Source organism: Papaver somniferum, chromosome 5 (assembly GCF_003573695.1).
Source record: "Papaver somniferum cultivar HN1 chromosome 5, ASM357369v1, whole genome shotgun sequence".
Classification (NCBI taxonomy): Eukaryota; Viridiplantae; Streptophyta; class Magnoliopsida; order Ranunculales; family Papaveraceae; genus Papaver; species Papaver somniferum.
The window spans coordinates 108180239-108196802 of record NC_039362.1 but is presented as its reverse complement, the minus strand read 5'-3'; the positions used below and the strand labels follow the sequence as shown (position 1 = coordinate 108196802).

Below are 16564 nucleotides of genomic sequence, written 5' to 3'. Positions count from 1 at the left end.
AGTTTTCTTTGAGAGTTCAAGTTATGGAAAAAGGTCAGAATTCCCAAGAGCGTATACAAGGTGAACCACAGAAGAAAGCCCGAGTCGGAGAATCCATAGAACAGGTTAGTTTTTCTGTACTTCAAATTGGTGTTGAGTATGGTTTGATATTTAAAGTATGTCATCAATTTGGGGATGATTGGAGATTTGATAATTGAAATTTGTAGGTTGCTACTGCAATTGTATGTGAAGGTTTTTCTGGGTATAATGAGAATCAATTGCACTCTCTTTCTGGTGCAATGCATGAAAGAGCAGGTTTTGGGGTTGAAAGAGCAAGCACTGGAGGTAGAAGAGGATGTGCTGAGGGAATGGTTGTGCATGCATCCACCAGAGTTGGGAGACCACCACAGAGACTTGATCAAGGCCGAATTGAGAATGGGGAGCTTGTGGGTGTAAAGGATGGGTGGGTTCTGTTTGCTGTTCATCCCACACAGGGCCGACGAGTGGTAAGGGAGGGGAGTGTACTGGTGGATGATGAGAGAATCGTATGTGGTGGAACTCAGCAGGGATTCTTCGCAGCCCCACTCCCTGACAAAACCAATGAGAAAATTCGAGTTAATGCTACTCGTCCTCCTACTCCTAGAAAGATATTTTTCCCAAATTTGTTTATGCTTGCACCCACTCTTAGGCAGATGGCTCAGGATGTGGTCGAAATCTCCCAGACTGGAATTGGCGAAGTTACATATCCACTTGAAGTTCCTAGAGACGAGCCTTTGATCCCTGGTGTTGATTCCAGGGTTAGGGGACAGATATACAGGTCTGCAAAAGCCAGTGCAATGCGAGGAGAAGAACCTCAACTCCCTGAAATGCCAGTTGAAGATACATTGCCACCAGGAGCTGATGCAATGGTTATAGCACAGGTGTACAGAAATGTAATAGCTCGATCTATAAGGGATGCTGCTAGTGCAACTGGAGGAGGAGTCTAGCCAGGTAGTTTCCAAAGTGCTGCACATAGTGTAATTAGTAGTAACAAATAGACAGTAATTTTCATTTTTTGTTTGAGACCAAGCTTCAAGATTGGGAACCAAAGAAAGAATGGGTCTTTGAATATGTGTAATTGTGGTTAATTCAAAATGCATGTTAATACTTTTAATGCTTGAGATCAAAGTGCACTTCAAATAATCTATATGAGTATAATTGTAACAGTCTGAGTAGTTTCCCCATAATGACAATGCCTGGTAGATAACAAGGTTCAAATTATAATCATGGCTAGAAGTAATAGCAGGAATAGCAAACCTTGAGGAAAGTAAGTACAAGAAAATGAGCGAAATGGAAATCAGATGACTAGGGTAGAAGAGATACATGCTTATAGGCCTAAAGGAGATTAGGGTTAAAGTCTTACCTTCAGGCAAAGCAGCTAAATTAGAGACAAGAAACATATCAGAATTCAAGCTAGCAGGTTTCCAGCAGATGTTCAAAGCAACAAAGAAAGTTGGGTACCTTATCAGTTGAAATTGAGAGAAATAGTCTAGAATTGAGTCTGCACTTTTGCTTAAGATGCTTAGTTTGAGGTTTTTATTTGATATTTTGTGGTAGCTTAGAATGTAGAAGAACTTATTCAAATCAACAACATTACAGGGAGAAAGTTTAGGATGAGAACAAAACTCAGATAGAAAGAGAATCTCAGAGGAGGGGAATTTTTTAATTGAATGGAAGATTGTGTTGATGTTTCCATTCGCAGAACATGTTAATCCAGGTAAGATGTTATGGATTTGAGTATTACTTCCTGAGAATGTGATTTCTGTTACATGGGTGAATTTTGTGATTTGAGTGAGATGAGAGAGTCTTGAAATTTGTGTGTTTTGAGTGATTCCTGTGATTTGAGTAATGTAATTGCAGGTGCAGTCGTGATTCCTGTGAGTAGTATTCATGATTGGGTATTGAAATTGAAAGTAGAAATCATAAATCAGATAATGGATGAGTTAACCGGTGAGAATCAGATTGTCGGCGGCCAAAAGTAGCCGTTGTGAGAGACGTTGGGAGAGAAAGACAGAGAAGAAACGGCCAGAACTAGCCGATAGAGGGAAGAGGTAAGAAATCAGGTGGAAAGGAGAGATGAGAGAGGGGAGAGCTCCATTGTCATGACCATGTATTCCTTCACTTATGCCAACCTTTTTATCTGGAGTTTTTCTTACATCCAAGACAAAGTACGCCCCCTATGTAGAAATGGTTCTGTCTCCCTTATAAAGCATAAGATATGTTGTTGACCTTATGGACTCCCCACTCACTTCTTTCTTACCTTTCTTCGCTAAATACACTACAAAACCTAATGGATCATGACTCAATTTTTCTAGGGTGCATTAATTAAATGCCCCTATTATAAAGGCCCAACACAAATATCCTCCCCCATAATAATAATACCCTCCCCTAAAAAACACGGACAAGTAGATTACTATAATGCCCCTAAATAAATATCACGAGTATAACGCTGTGGAGTCATTTACTCCAGTAGCCGTTACTATTCATCCCACGATCTCTCTCTCTCTCATTCTTCATCTCTTCTCTCTCGTTGTTCTGTAACTGCAGAAGAAGAAAGTTTTGAATCAAAAATCAAAATCGAAACCGTCGTTCTGTAACTGAAAAAGAAACCGTCAACCTACATATATCTCAGTAACCGATTTGGTTATAATCATTTTCAGTTTCAAAAAATCCAAAAATCAGAGAAGAAATGATAGAAAATTAGGTTTTACTGATTTTGAAGATTCAAAGACAAAATTGAAAGAGGTAAACACGATTCTCATCTTCTACTTACTGCTATTGATGAAGATTTTGCTTCCGATGATGTTTTTTTAACATTTTGAAGTTGATTTCTTACGGTTTACAAAACCAGATTTATTTCTCTGAAGAAAAAAAGTTGGTGCACGTACGATTTATGATCAATTACTGCTTCTAATGTGTTTGATTTGACTTGGTATCTACTTAGTTTTGTATCTAATTGATTGATTTTGATTTTAGGTTAGTTGGAGTTGATTTTGGTTTCAGAAGTAGCAGTTTCAGATGAAAGAGGTAAGAAGTAATTTCTGCAGTTAATTTTGATTTTCACACACTTTGTTGTTCTCTGTATGTGTTTGTTTTCTGTATGTGTATATTGATGTCAAAATTGTGTAAAAAAAAAGTTTCAGTTGATGTTGATGTTAATAGTTGGGATCAACAATTGGAGTTGATACCATAATATGCTTTGTTCTGTGTGTTGTGTAAGTTCTTTACATGTTGATGACAAAAAATGTGGGGAAAAAACCAGTTTCAGATGATGTTGATGCTTATAGATGGGGTCAACAATTGGAGTTGATCCATAAAATGCTTTGTTGATTCTACAATTATTTCTCGGGAGTTTTTTTACAGTATTATATGAAACTAGTATCTAAGTCTATATGTGAACAAGTTATGGTAATTGTTGTTAGTGATTCTAAACGAATGAATGAACCTCAACTAATAACTTAAAAAATAATGTCATATAATATCTGATGCACAAACTGCGATATAGTTGTTGTTGTTGGTGTCAACAACAGTAGTTGATGGCATATTGTACCAGTAACATGGTTCAACAACAGGTGTTGATGCCATAAATTTTGTGATGCCAACTATAATAGTACAGGTACAATGAGATCAACAACAGTAGTTGATCTCATTAAATGGAATCAATAATAGGAGTTGATACCATTTGATGGTATCAATAACAAGAGTTATACAAGTAAATTGTTGTCAACAACAGGAGTTGATCCCATTAGATAGGATCAACAACATATGTTGATACCTTTTTACTAACTGTTTAACTGTTATTTTTGCGATTATTGAATGAATAAGATGGCTGACTAGATTAATGTTGTTTGAAATAGGTGAAAGGAATGAGAAGATCACTAAGGATAAATCCGAAGATTATAGAAGCAGATGATTCACAACCGGTTGATGAAAATGTATCCCCCAAAAGGAAGAGGGTTAACAAGAAGTTATTGCTTGAAGAACAACAACATGTTGAAAAAAGAAAAAAGAGCAGAAATGAAGAACCAGAAGTAGATTTAGAAGAAGACGAATCGCAACAAGAGAGTCAAAAAGTTAGAGCAACAAAAAGAAAGAGGGAAACCAAGAAGAAGAATGAACAAGAACATGAAGCAGCGGCAAAGAAGAAGAAGAAAAATGAACAAGAAGCAGTACGTAAAGGGAAGAAAAAGGTGGTAGTTGAAGAAGAAGACAAAGGAGATTCAGAGGATGAAGAAGTAGAATCAGAGTCAGAATCAGAAGAAGAAAAAGTAGCCGCAGATGGCGAAGCGGAGGAAGAACGAAAAGGTAAAACTAAATGAATTATACATTATTTTTTATTTGAGTTGTATGCTGCAATATAGTTAAGTTCATTCTATTTTAAATATAAAAATAAATGAATGAGTTACATGTATGCAAGTCGAACAAGGAAGAACGAAACCAAGTTCAAATCATGTATGATGTCGCTGGTTGGTATGTGTAAATTTCTATACAAACTGTTTGAAGAAGGAGATTCTAATAATGGGAAGAAGACAATCAATGGGAAAGCACTAAAGGAATGTCCGTTCTGGGACTTCATCAGCCCATTCTACACAGCGGACATGATCGATATAACGACTGATAAATGGTTAACAAAAATCGCCCTTCCAATACAACTACTTATTAGAGCATTCGATAAGGAAACAAACAAGTTCAAGTTTGGAAAAAATAAAACTGCTTGTGAGTGCTCACTAGAACCAAGAGATTTTGCAATCATGTTTAAGATAAGAAGGGTCATCGAGAGTGAAGAGTTGAAGAAGTTGCTGAATAAAAAGAATGATCCTGTAGTCACTACATGGTGAAAGGACAAGTTCAGACCAGGGGAGGGTGAAGATATCAGTGATAAAATAACGAAGGCTGAAATTGAGCGCAAACTAAAAAATGCAGCTAAAAAAATGAGTCTGACCCACAACATTTTGTGAGACTTTTTGCTATGTGGCTGTGCACAATTGTTTTCTTCACAGATGCTGGTGCAACAGGATTGGCAAAGCAATGACTTCCTCATATTTTAAACATGGACAAAGTATCATGGCCAGATCACATAGTAAAGTATCTTCTTAAATACATTGGAAAGCAGAAAGGAAAGAATGGAAGTGTTCCTGGATGCACAACTCTACTGCCGGTAAAAAAAGAAGTTCATTTAATATAATGTTTATTTTTGAACATAGTAAAATGCATATTGTATGTCAAACTAACCTCATTAATTTTCTGTATGCAGTATTGGTTCTGCGAACATACACAAAAATTCATCGCAAAGAGGTCAAATTTTGAAAGCGCAACTCCAAGATTCCTGAGATGGAGCCAACATGCAATCTGCAAATAACTGGTAAAAGAATTTGGAGCTAAAGTTGACAACGGAATAGACATGACTTGGTTCACTCGTAAGGTAAAATATTCATTTACTCAATTTATATTTCAAATAGATTTCAGTTTTTATCATGTCAACAAAAGGAAGTTGATACCAGTTTAGGGAGTCAACAAACAAAGTTTGTGTATCAACAAATTGAAGTTGATACATTTGTGTGTATACTGATTAGAAAATAACTGAAATCTACTATACAAAGCGAATGATTATGCACATTTATTGTATCTATGTATTTAAATTAGAGCTGGTTCAGATTAGGATTAGGAAAACAAGTGTGATTTTATGTGTGATTATAAATGAATACTGAGTTCCCATCTGAAAATGTATTACAGATTTTGTGTATCAAAAATAGAAGGTGATACAATTGTATGGAGTCAACAACCAATGTTTACACAGTAACTTAAATGTACCACATTTTGTTTGTGTCAACAATGGAAGTTAATACCAATGAATGGAATCAACAATAGATTTTGTGTTTCAACAATAGAAGTTGATACAATTGCATGGAGTCAACAACCAATGTTTACACAGTAACCTAAATGTGCCACATTCTGTTTGTGTCAACAAAGGAAGTTGACATCATATCTGAAATGTACTCCAGTTATATATTGCTGCAATTTCATATACGTCGCAAATCACTCGGGGGCTACGCCCCCTCGTGAAAGATATATTATGAGTAAAAAGTGAGAAAAAAATATATTTTGCTAACTATATTTTTATGTCGATTTGCAGGTTCATGAAGATTTTGTCGATCCGGTGACAGATGAAGAGATGTATTTGATTGATCTGTCGGCACCAGCAAGAGAGTTGGAAGAAGAGAGGCAGAGGAATGAGAATCTTGAAGAACAAAACATGTTTCTTGAGTTAGAAAAGTAGGAAATAACTTATCATAAGAAGGTCCAAATAAAGTCATTGATGAGCAACATAATATTCATGAAGAAAATCATTGACAGTAACAAGCACATGATTCAGTTGCAGCCTGGGGAAGAAGAGAAACTTGATGATATTTCTAGTGAAGTGAAGCTATGAAATGAAAAGGAGAATCATCTCAAGAGAGCAAGATCAGAGAGTACTCAAGAGGAGTACAGAAGAGCAGCCAATGCTATGCTTGAGACTGAATTAACTCAAGTGGAGAATAAAGGTGAAGAACCATCTGAAAAGGTAAATGAAGCTGAGTTGGAAGCTGTTAGAAATGGAGAACCATCTGAAAATCAGAACCAGTTTGACTTGAATATAGAAGAAGAACAAGAATCAAATCAACTAGCACTGTCACTTTTAGATGCAGGTGAAACTGATTTGGAGAAAAGCTTTAAGAAGGGTTATCAGAGTGGACTAAATTTCAAGGTACAACCTTCGGTGTCGGATGCTTTGAAGACAAACTGGCATAGGGCTTCCATGAAGGAAGAGAAGAAAAAAGAAGACAAGAAGAAGCAGATCTTCAAATAGCTAATGTGATAACAGAGATTGGTAACTCAGATCAACAGTTAGAAGAGAAGAAAGATCTTCAGATCAGTACTGTGGTTGTAGAGATTGGTAACTCAGCTCAATAGATAGAAGAGTTGAATGAAGTAAAAGAAGGAGAAAGGAGTACAAACATGCAAGAAGCGGAGATCGTGGGAGATGTAGTTGTTTATTCAACTCCTCCAATTACCATTATACGTCCAGAAACATCGGATTATGTCCATACAGGTACTATTTTAACTCAGTTGAAGAAGTAATAAATTTGAAAGACATATTAGTTACTCTAAGAATTGTATGCAAGTATGTTTAAGTTATACCAGCCTTTGGATAATCTATTGATTTGTTATGAATTAATTTGTTTAAGTTGTTTATATACATTTTTATTTTTTTATTTATTTGGATAATCTATTGATTTGGATAATCTACTGATTTGTTTAAGTGTCAACAATGAAAGTTGATCCATGAAAGCAATGGATCAACAAAATAATGAATGAGTGTTAGCATTTACAGATAATGGAATTAACTTTTTACATACAGATAAAACCATGCATACTTTTTTATTTTTTGTAAGTGTCAACAATAGAAGTTGATACAATAATGTGGGGTAAACAATGTAAGTTGATCCAATAGAAGGACCAACAACAATTGTTGATACCAAAAAAAATGAGTAAACAATGATATGTTAATATTGTTTAATGTAATCGGATTATTTCCCTGCAGGTACTACCCCAAGCTTCGGTGCGATCACTGCCGGAATATTTACTGCTACTCCACCAGAAAATATGGAAGATGCTCCGACTCAACAAACAGAATATACTCCTACACAGAAAACACAAGAGGGTGATTCCCAAACTCCAGATGATAATGTGTTGGAAGGGATTAAGGTTCTATTCAAATTAGATGAAATTGATGGACCAACTGAAGAGGAAGACACCACCCAAGACGATGATGATTCTGAAGCGACGCAAAGCCAAAGGAATTAGTCTGATGCTACAGGAAGACCAAAGAGGTATAACACAAGGTCATCAAGGAATGCGCCAAATAAATACACACCTGATGGTGAAGTGAAGAAGAGGACAAGAGGAGGAAACAGAAAGAAGAAAGGGGGAGGTGTTGAAGAAGAAACAAAAATAATTGACCCTGATGATTACGTTGATGTGACGCCACCCGAGCCAAAACCGCTGAAGAAGCCAGAAAACCTCAAACTCTGGAAATCCTGCACTGAGGAGGAACAAGAGGTCCTTCGTCCATTCTTTGAGCAAGCAAAACAATGGTATGTAACTCTGTAACAAATTGCCTGTTTATTCATAGGTATAAACAGTGAAAGTTGATTCCATGTAATATCTGCGAAAAAAGATTGTAAAATCCAAGTTGCAGTTAGAATTTTCTAATATGTAATGCTTCAACAATAATATGTTATGTCAGGGAGTTAACATAATCTTTGCATATGCAGTACCAGAGCATGTACATTTTATTTCAACAATGTACTAGAAGAGATCGTCTATGGAAGGCACATCCAATATCTAATGGATAACCAGAACATTAACTGTGAGATTGTTGACTACTACACCAACATGCTGCAATCAAAGATGCAAAATCCATCTAAGCCGGCATACTATGGGAAGAAGCACTTAATTCTTTCTACAAATTGTTATGTAAGTAACGAAAACTCTTAATCTGTCTTTTGAATAACTTGTTACATAAACTTATTTAGTTATACATTATCGTAGTTCAAACCTTATTTAGGTGAGATGAAACAATTTAGTGTACTAGGGATGGTTCAAGTATACATGATGAATGAATTATTGTTGTTATCTGTCAAAAAAAAACTAAATGCCAAGAAAATGATGCAACAAATAATGAGGGCTGCAGTTGCTAGCAAATATGCAATGAAAGTGGAAAAATGTGGGATTCCAGATACGTTGAGGAACAATTACCCAATGGATGACAATGATGCAATATTGTTGATACCGATGTGTCTATAAGACGTGGATCAGAAACCCTTCCATTGGGTGCTTCTTACATTGATACGTGGAAGGTGGTTGATCTTCAACACCATTTATCACTACAAAAAATACAACGACCAGTACAATGTCATGGTCCAAACATTGACTCCAGTCCTGAACCAAATGGGTATAAAAGATGTTGAGACAGGTGGACCAGTAACTACAATTTTAGACCATTACACGGTACCACAGCAACGGGGTTTGGACTGCGCAATGCACGTCTGCTTGTTCATGAAGTGCTTGGTGAAGCGTGGAGAATGCTGGGATCTAGATGGTAAGAAGATCCAATACCATGAGAACATAAACAGGAAGAGAGCGAAGATTGCTGCCAGGATGTTAGGTGAATTCGGTTCATGGAAACCAACTTTGGAAGAAGGTAAGCAAGTTCAAGAACTTACAAACTCAGTCGAAGAGGTACTCAACATTCAAGATTCTGTTGAACCATCAGAAGGTAACCAAGTACAAGAAATTACAGACTCAGTCAAAGAGGTACTGAACATACAATATTCTGTTGAACCATTAGATTAGTGCAAACACACTTAGGTGTAGTTTAACATATGCTGGTAAGTAATTTAGTTACTCTGTGTAGGTCTGATAACTTATTTAAACTGTTAGTTTGAAAAGACATCTTTTAGTTACTGTAAATCTATGTCTGAAAGTCTGTTTATGTTCTCAAACAATTTAGAGGATATTTTTAGTTCTAGTTTGTTATGAATTAATATCACTATTAGTTATGAAGGTGATTATCAAGTTAATGAATGGTTTGGTTATGAAAGTGAATGAATGTTGGTAGTAAAGATTGCAGGTATGCTCAGCTAATGGAGTTAACTTGTAAATACAGATAAAACCATGAAATTTTTTTCTTTTTATTGAGCATCAACAATGGGAGTTGATCCATTTGTGGGATCAACAATGGAAGTTGATCCCAAAAATCAATGGGTCAAAAAAATAATTTATAACTAACTAATTGGTTTCACATAAAGTGAATGAATGTTGGTAGTAAAGATTGCAGTTATGCTCAGCTAATGGAGTTAACTTGTAAATACAGATAAAACCATGCAAAATTTTTCTTTTCAGTAAGCATCAACAATGGAAGTTGATGCAGTAAGAGGGATCAACATTGGAAGTTGATGCAATGACTTGGATCAACATTAACATGTTGATACTGTTTACATAGTAAAGCTTGCAGGCATACACAGCTAAAGTAGTTAACTTATAACCATGCAAATTTTTTCTTTTCAACAAGCCTCAACAAATGGAAGTTGATCCAGTAATGGCATCAACATTGATATGTTGATACAGTTTATATAGTAATTTTTCCTGTAAAAAAACCAGTAAACCTGCAAACTGACATAAACTAACAAGAATAACATTCATAAACAAATAAAAACATAATTTATGTCATTACAAATACAGGAAATCCAACAAGAAAATATAGGGAAAGCGTAAAAATAACTAACATCCATGTTGATCATTCAAGAACTAGCATAAAAAGGTAAAAAGGAAGTTCATAGAAATAGTAAATCAACCAGTAAAACTTCAGAACAACATCCTCCTCAAAAAGTTGATCATCCTTGAATTAGACTCCCTACGAAACACTGGTGTACGAGGAGCCAAAGGAGCTCTGCGACATCTATGACGGTTGTGGAAGGCAAGTCTCCCACACTGGCCATACTTCCTTTTCTTGCGAACTTTATCTCGAGAACCCCTGTACGTCTCCCACACTGGCCACACTTCCTTTTCTTGCGAACTTTATCTCAAGAACCCCTGTACCTTGAAGTAGTTGGCTTTCCAGCTGACGCTCGACCACCATTGGGAGGCAAGACATAACCTTTTTCATTAATTTTAGGCGGCCTTTCATGGTAGGGAATAGGATAGATAGGACGAGCATACAAACCTCTATAGTACTCAGTAGTATAATACGGACTGAGGGGCTTCTAAGGTTCGTCTAGCCCAATCTTCAACATAGCTTTCATCGAATGGGTGCAAGGGAAACTATGCTTCTGCCACCAATTGCAAGTGCAAGTCCTAGCATCCAAATCGACCATGTGCTTTCCAGTAGGAGAAATTATTTCAAAGACTTTATCACTTGATATTCTAAACTTGTAGAAACGGCAGTCGGTCACCCTCTTGTTGAGTCTAGCTTGCATTCAGGGAGTAATTCTGGAATTCCACTTACTAGACTCCACCAACCTCTTGTAGTTCTGCTCCATTACCTTAGCACGAATACAATTCACAAGCTCTAGTGCTGGGAGCCTCTTATCATGCTTGATAACACTATTAAAACTCTCTGCAATATTCGATGTGTTCTCACCAAACCTTTCTCCTTGAAAAGCATGAGCTGCCCAGTTATCGAATGGAATCTTTACCATCCAATCAATCACTGAATCAAGCTTGAGATTGCTCATACTCTTGGAAGCAGCAAAAAACTTCTCCTTTGTTAAGGCAGTGTAACACTTTTCAAACAACTTCACAGCAGTTTGCCTTCTCTTACCCTTTGGAACCAGAATATTACCTTTCATGTGGTACAAACAGTAAGAATGGTAAGCCTTTGGGAAGATAATAAGGACATGCTTCAAAAGGACAGCTCCACGGTCTGATATGATGGTCAGTGGACGGTCTTCCCTAATAATACCCTTCAGGTTGGTTAAGAACCATTCCCAACTCTCACAATTTTCGCAAGGTACAATACCAAAAGCAACTGGATAGATCTCTAGAAAATACAAAAAAAAACAAACAAAGATTCAAAAAGTAACACACAAAAACTGAAATCCATGAACAAGTTATTGGGTGAACAACAAAACTTATGGGATCAACAACAGCAGTTATGTGATCAACAACTACAATTATGGGATCAACAACAAGAATTATGGGATTAAGCACAGAAGTTATGTGATCAACAACTGCAATTATGGGATCAACAACAAAAGTTATGGGATCAACAACAAGAATTAGTGGGAATTATGGGATTAAGAACAGAAGTTATGTGATAAACAACTGTAATTATGGAACAACAACAAAAGTTGATACAAAAAAAAAGGATCAACAACTGCAATTATGGGATCAACAACAACAATTATGGTATCAACATTTGAAAATAATGGATCAACAACAATAATTATGGGATCAAACAACAATGATTATGGGATGAACAAAGTTATGTGATCCATAGAATTGAAATCCAAGGACATATAAGACTATATCGTGTGATTCAACAACTAAAGTTGAAACACTTAATACTTAAAAAAGAGAAAATATTAAAAAACATACCTTGGTTACTAGTTTTCCCGCAAGTTACCATAAGACCTCCCTTAAACTTCCCAGTGAGAAAAGTGCAATCAATAAATAGCATCAGACGACAACAATTATTGAAACCAGTAATGGAAGCTTCGAAAGCAACAAAAAACCTCTGGAACTGCTTCGTTACACCATCATACTCAAAGTTGACGATGCTTCCAGGATTATAACGTTCAATTGAGTCTTTATACCAAACAAAGTATGAATAGGACTTGATGTCATCACCCCAAAGAGACTCTTTAGTGAACTGTAAACCATGGTATGCCTGATTATATGTGAGATCAATACCATATTCCTGATGGAGAAGATCTTGGACATCATCTGCAGTCTTCTTCTTCTTTGATGCTCGAAATTCATCTATTAAGATATCCTTCAAAAAAGACTTTGTCATCCTGACTTTTGCTGGATCAGAAGAAGCTAAATCACATGCATGCTCTCCGTGAAACGTCTTGCACTGAAACACACCTTTAGTATTGGCGACGAGAGATGTATGAAACCCCAGCTACAACTTTGAATTTTCTTGTTAAAACAACGCACAGTGTAACGTTTCTTGTCACTCTTACGTACTTCAAGTTTGTAACCACTATGATATTCATACTTCTTAACAGTATCACGACAATCAATTTTACTTTCAAAAACCTGCCCTACTCCGGTTAAGATGTTGGCCCAAGCATATGACTTCTTGGGGACCCTTTTGACCAAAGATGAATCATCCGTCAAATCTTCTACAATAGCCACACCGTTGTTTGAAACACAACTTGATGATGACGAAGAAGGAGCAAAAGAAGAAGAAGATGGAACAAAATCAACAACAATCTTAAACTGGATGTTAAACTTCACCACATCGATCACTTTGGAGATGCAGTAGTGAATGAAAAACCTCAACTCCAAATCGTGATTGATCACATGTGATCTTCCATCTACAGTGTAACCAAAAACTACGAGGTCTTCAGGGACATAAGGCCAGTATTGTTTCACCACACTAATCATCTCGCTGACAGTAGTTGACTCCGAAACAACATGTGATATGGTCAAATTGGATAAAGTGAACTCTGCAACAACCATCTTTGGCCTGCAATAATAAAACAGTCAAATTGGATCAACAAATCTAATAAAACATAAAAACAATGTTGACACCATAATCTGTCAACAACCAATGTTGATACAATAAAACAACAGTTATCAACAACCATAATCGGCAAATTGTCCAAGTTATTGCATCAACAATGAAAGTTGATCCAACAAACCTGAATCAACAACCAATGTTGATACAAATAATCTGAATATGGTACAAATTTTCAGTATCAACAATGAAAATTCTATGTCAGCAACAAGGACTTTGATACAAAAAAAACAGCATAAACAACATCATATATGTTACTACCAATCACATTAGTATGCGATCGGTGCAAATGTAAACCAGCAACATGAAATACTACATGAACATAAATGCTCCTTCATAAAAAATTCACCGCAAAGCATAAGAAAAAGCCTAAACCTAACATAAGATACAAATTCAGATTACGTCGCACATCACTCGGGGGCTGCGCCCCCTCGTGAAAGATATATTCAACGTCGAACGTTAGATATGTAAACTGAGTATATAAACACTAACTTGTAACTTCTAATTGATTACACTAACTTCTAACTACAAAATTATACCAAAACAGATCAACATTATGAAATTCTACTACTAATTCTCAGTTAACTAATTGATAATTCTCAACAAGTATACTCAAACAATCAGTATTATCCAAATAATTCTACTACTAACTCATCAACAATATGAAATACTCCAGAATAATTCAAAACTAAAACACATTGAAGCTAAAACTCAAACATAACATTGAATTATGAACCGATCTAAAACTCAAAACAGCAGAAATTCAAAAATCAAAAACCGGAGATTGGAGATTGAAGAATACCTGTTTAAGATATGAATAACGATCTCGAATTCAAATAATATGTAAATGAACCAATCAATCCAGTAGAATCAAACAGAAAGAATGGAGTTTCCAAAATTTCGATCTTTGTAACAAAAAATACAAATAAAACTGAAATCAAAAAAACAGATTGAGATACTACAAATCGAACATGCAAATATAAAATAAATCACAACTCATCTTCAATCACGAATCAACATTACCAATTTGTTTAATATTGAGAAAATTTTGTTGTTGATGAAGAAACGATTTCAGGTCTGATGAAGAAACAATTGATTCTGTTATTGATTACGATGTTGATGAAAATAGATTCAGTAATAGAAGAAAAAGATGAGTTTATGTTGATTTAATCTGTAGAATTCACAGAAAAGTTTTTGAATTTTTTTTTCTCCTCCAACTGACGAACAACTCTGTCTCTCTCTCGATATCTCGCGTCTTTCTTTCCGTTGAGTAAACTGGAGTTTGGTTTATGAACATTAATTATATAGAAAGGGTAATTTAGTAATCTTACCGAATTTTTAATGGGCCCCTGATGGGATTTGAATGGAGAGGGGTATTTTTATTGCTTCATAAGGGTAATTTTGAAGCCCGTCAAAAAGGAGGTTATTTATATAATTCCCACATTTTTTTATTGTTGACAATGACACGGAATATGCCACTGTGTTCCCTTGTGGAGGGTGTCGCTGGCAAGATAAGAAAACAAAAACCAAAATCAAGACAACATATCCACTAAACAGGATTAACAAAAAAAAATATATCAACCTTAACAAAAATAAAAAATCCGAATAATCAAATCTGAAGGAAAAAAAAACAAAACAAAAAAAAAACAAATAGAAAAGCCTAAATAGAATATATCAACCTTAATAAAAATTAAAAAATCCGAATAATCAAAACTCGAAGAAAAAAAAAAGAAGAAGAGGTGAACAAACCATAGGTTTTCTTTTTAGTTGGTACCTTAGTTACCAGGAACGGAAACGAGGACGGGAACGAGAGCGAGTACCGAAACGAAAATACGTAAAATTCTCAAAAATGAGGAACAAGGAAGGGAACGTAAAATATAAATCATATATAAATTAAATTTCATAGATATATTAATGATACTTTTACTTTTTCTAATAATAAAATAATAAATGTAATAGAAAACATCCCAAAAATCCTAATAATCCTAATAATAAAGTTTACTTCTTTTGTCCTCCACCACCTGATCCTTTACTACCATCATTAACAACTTTTGTTAATACTTCCAAAGAGGAGTAGATGATGGATCAACATGGTTATCATCTTCGTCATCTATGTTTATAGGTAAATCAGAATCACTCATTGTAATATGATAGATAGAAGGCACTGGGTATAAAGGTTAGAAGGAGGAGAAAGAGTTAATTATATATTTCTTTATCTGTTCCTAGATGAAATATATCTAAAAAATGAACGAAATAAATCTAGAAAATCTTCTTGCTATATCTTTACAAAAATAGATCTTTTTTTCTTCTTTGATATATCCACGATATCTTTTGTATTTGTTAAATTTATAACAAGGTTCCTCCCTTGCTAGGGACGCGTTTCTCCCATGCGTTTTCCCCTTACTAGGAACGCATTCCCAACATGTTCCTCACTTTTTTGAAAATAACCAGATATATAGAACATAGAAGAAACTAATCTGTAATTCAGACTCATTTGGAATCAACTCTGGTAGAGTTGTCCATCCGATGAATGAATCTGTGTGATTAATTACTTCCGAAATAGATACAAAGCTTGAGTTCATATTACATTGCTCATAGGCTTTAACAGAATCAAAAGTAATAGATGGAATTAAAAAGGAAGGTGTAACAGAGAAGCTAGTAATCAGCTGTGTTGAAGTTCTTCCTTCTTTTGCCAACAAATATGCCACTTTGTTTTCTCTTCTATCCACACAGTGAAATCCCCCAGAAGAAACTAGTTCAGCTTCCATCTTCTTTACTTCATCTAATATGGCTAAACATTTCCATTTGATTGAGGTTTGTTTTCCTCAACTTCAGCTTCTTCTGGTGATTCTGCCCTGCAACTTCCCATCCCTGCTCCTTTGAAGGTCCCTGTCTAGTTGCGCAAAATAAATCCAAAACCAGCATTAGTTGTAGCAGAAACCCAAGAAGCATCACAGTTTAATTTATAAAAGTTTCTTATTGGCAGAGTCTAATAAATCATATTTTGAGTTCTGATGCTGCTTTGTGTTATGACTGGTAATTGTGTTATTGGGTTCCAATATTCATAATGTCTATGTATGTCTATAGCCAATTGAGCTGGTGTTCTACTTTTATCCTCAAAGACTCTGAGACATCGTTCTTTCCAGATGAACCAACACTTAGTTGCAGCTAAAGCCATGGATATTGAGTTTAGATCTCCCTTCATCCATTCATTATACATATCTAAGAAAGAAGTATGTGTAGAAATAGTGTTAGAAG

General features: G+C 35.5%; 1 protein-coding gene across 1 annotated transcript; it reads right to left on the bottom strand.

Annotated features, from left to right (window-relative positions):
• Positions 1-11036: 11036 nt before the first annotated feature.
• On the bottom strand, positions 11037-15447 carry LOC113279430. Its single transcript, XM_026528127.1, has 4 exons — positions 15368-15447; positions 12721-13255; positions 12157-12637; positions 11037-11599 (listed from the first exon to the last, which is right to left on the bottom strand). Exons 1-4 carry the CDS (start codon positions 15445-15447, stop codon positions 11037-11039), a joined length of 1659 nt encoding a protein of 552 aa, XP_026383912.1.
• Positions 15448-16564: the final 1117 nt, after the last annotated feature.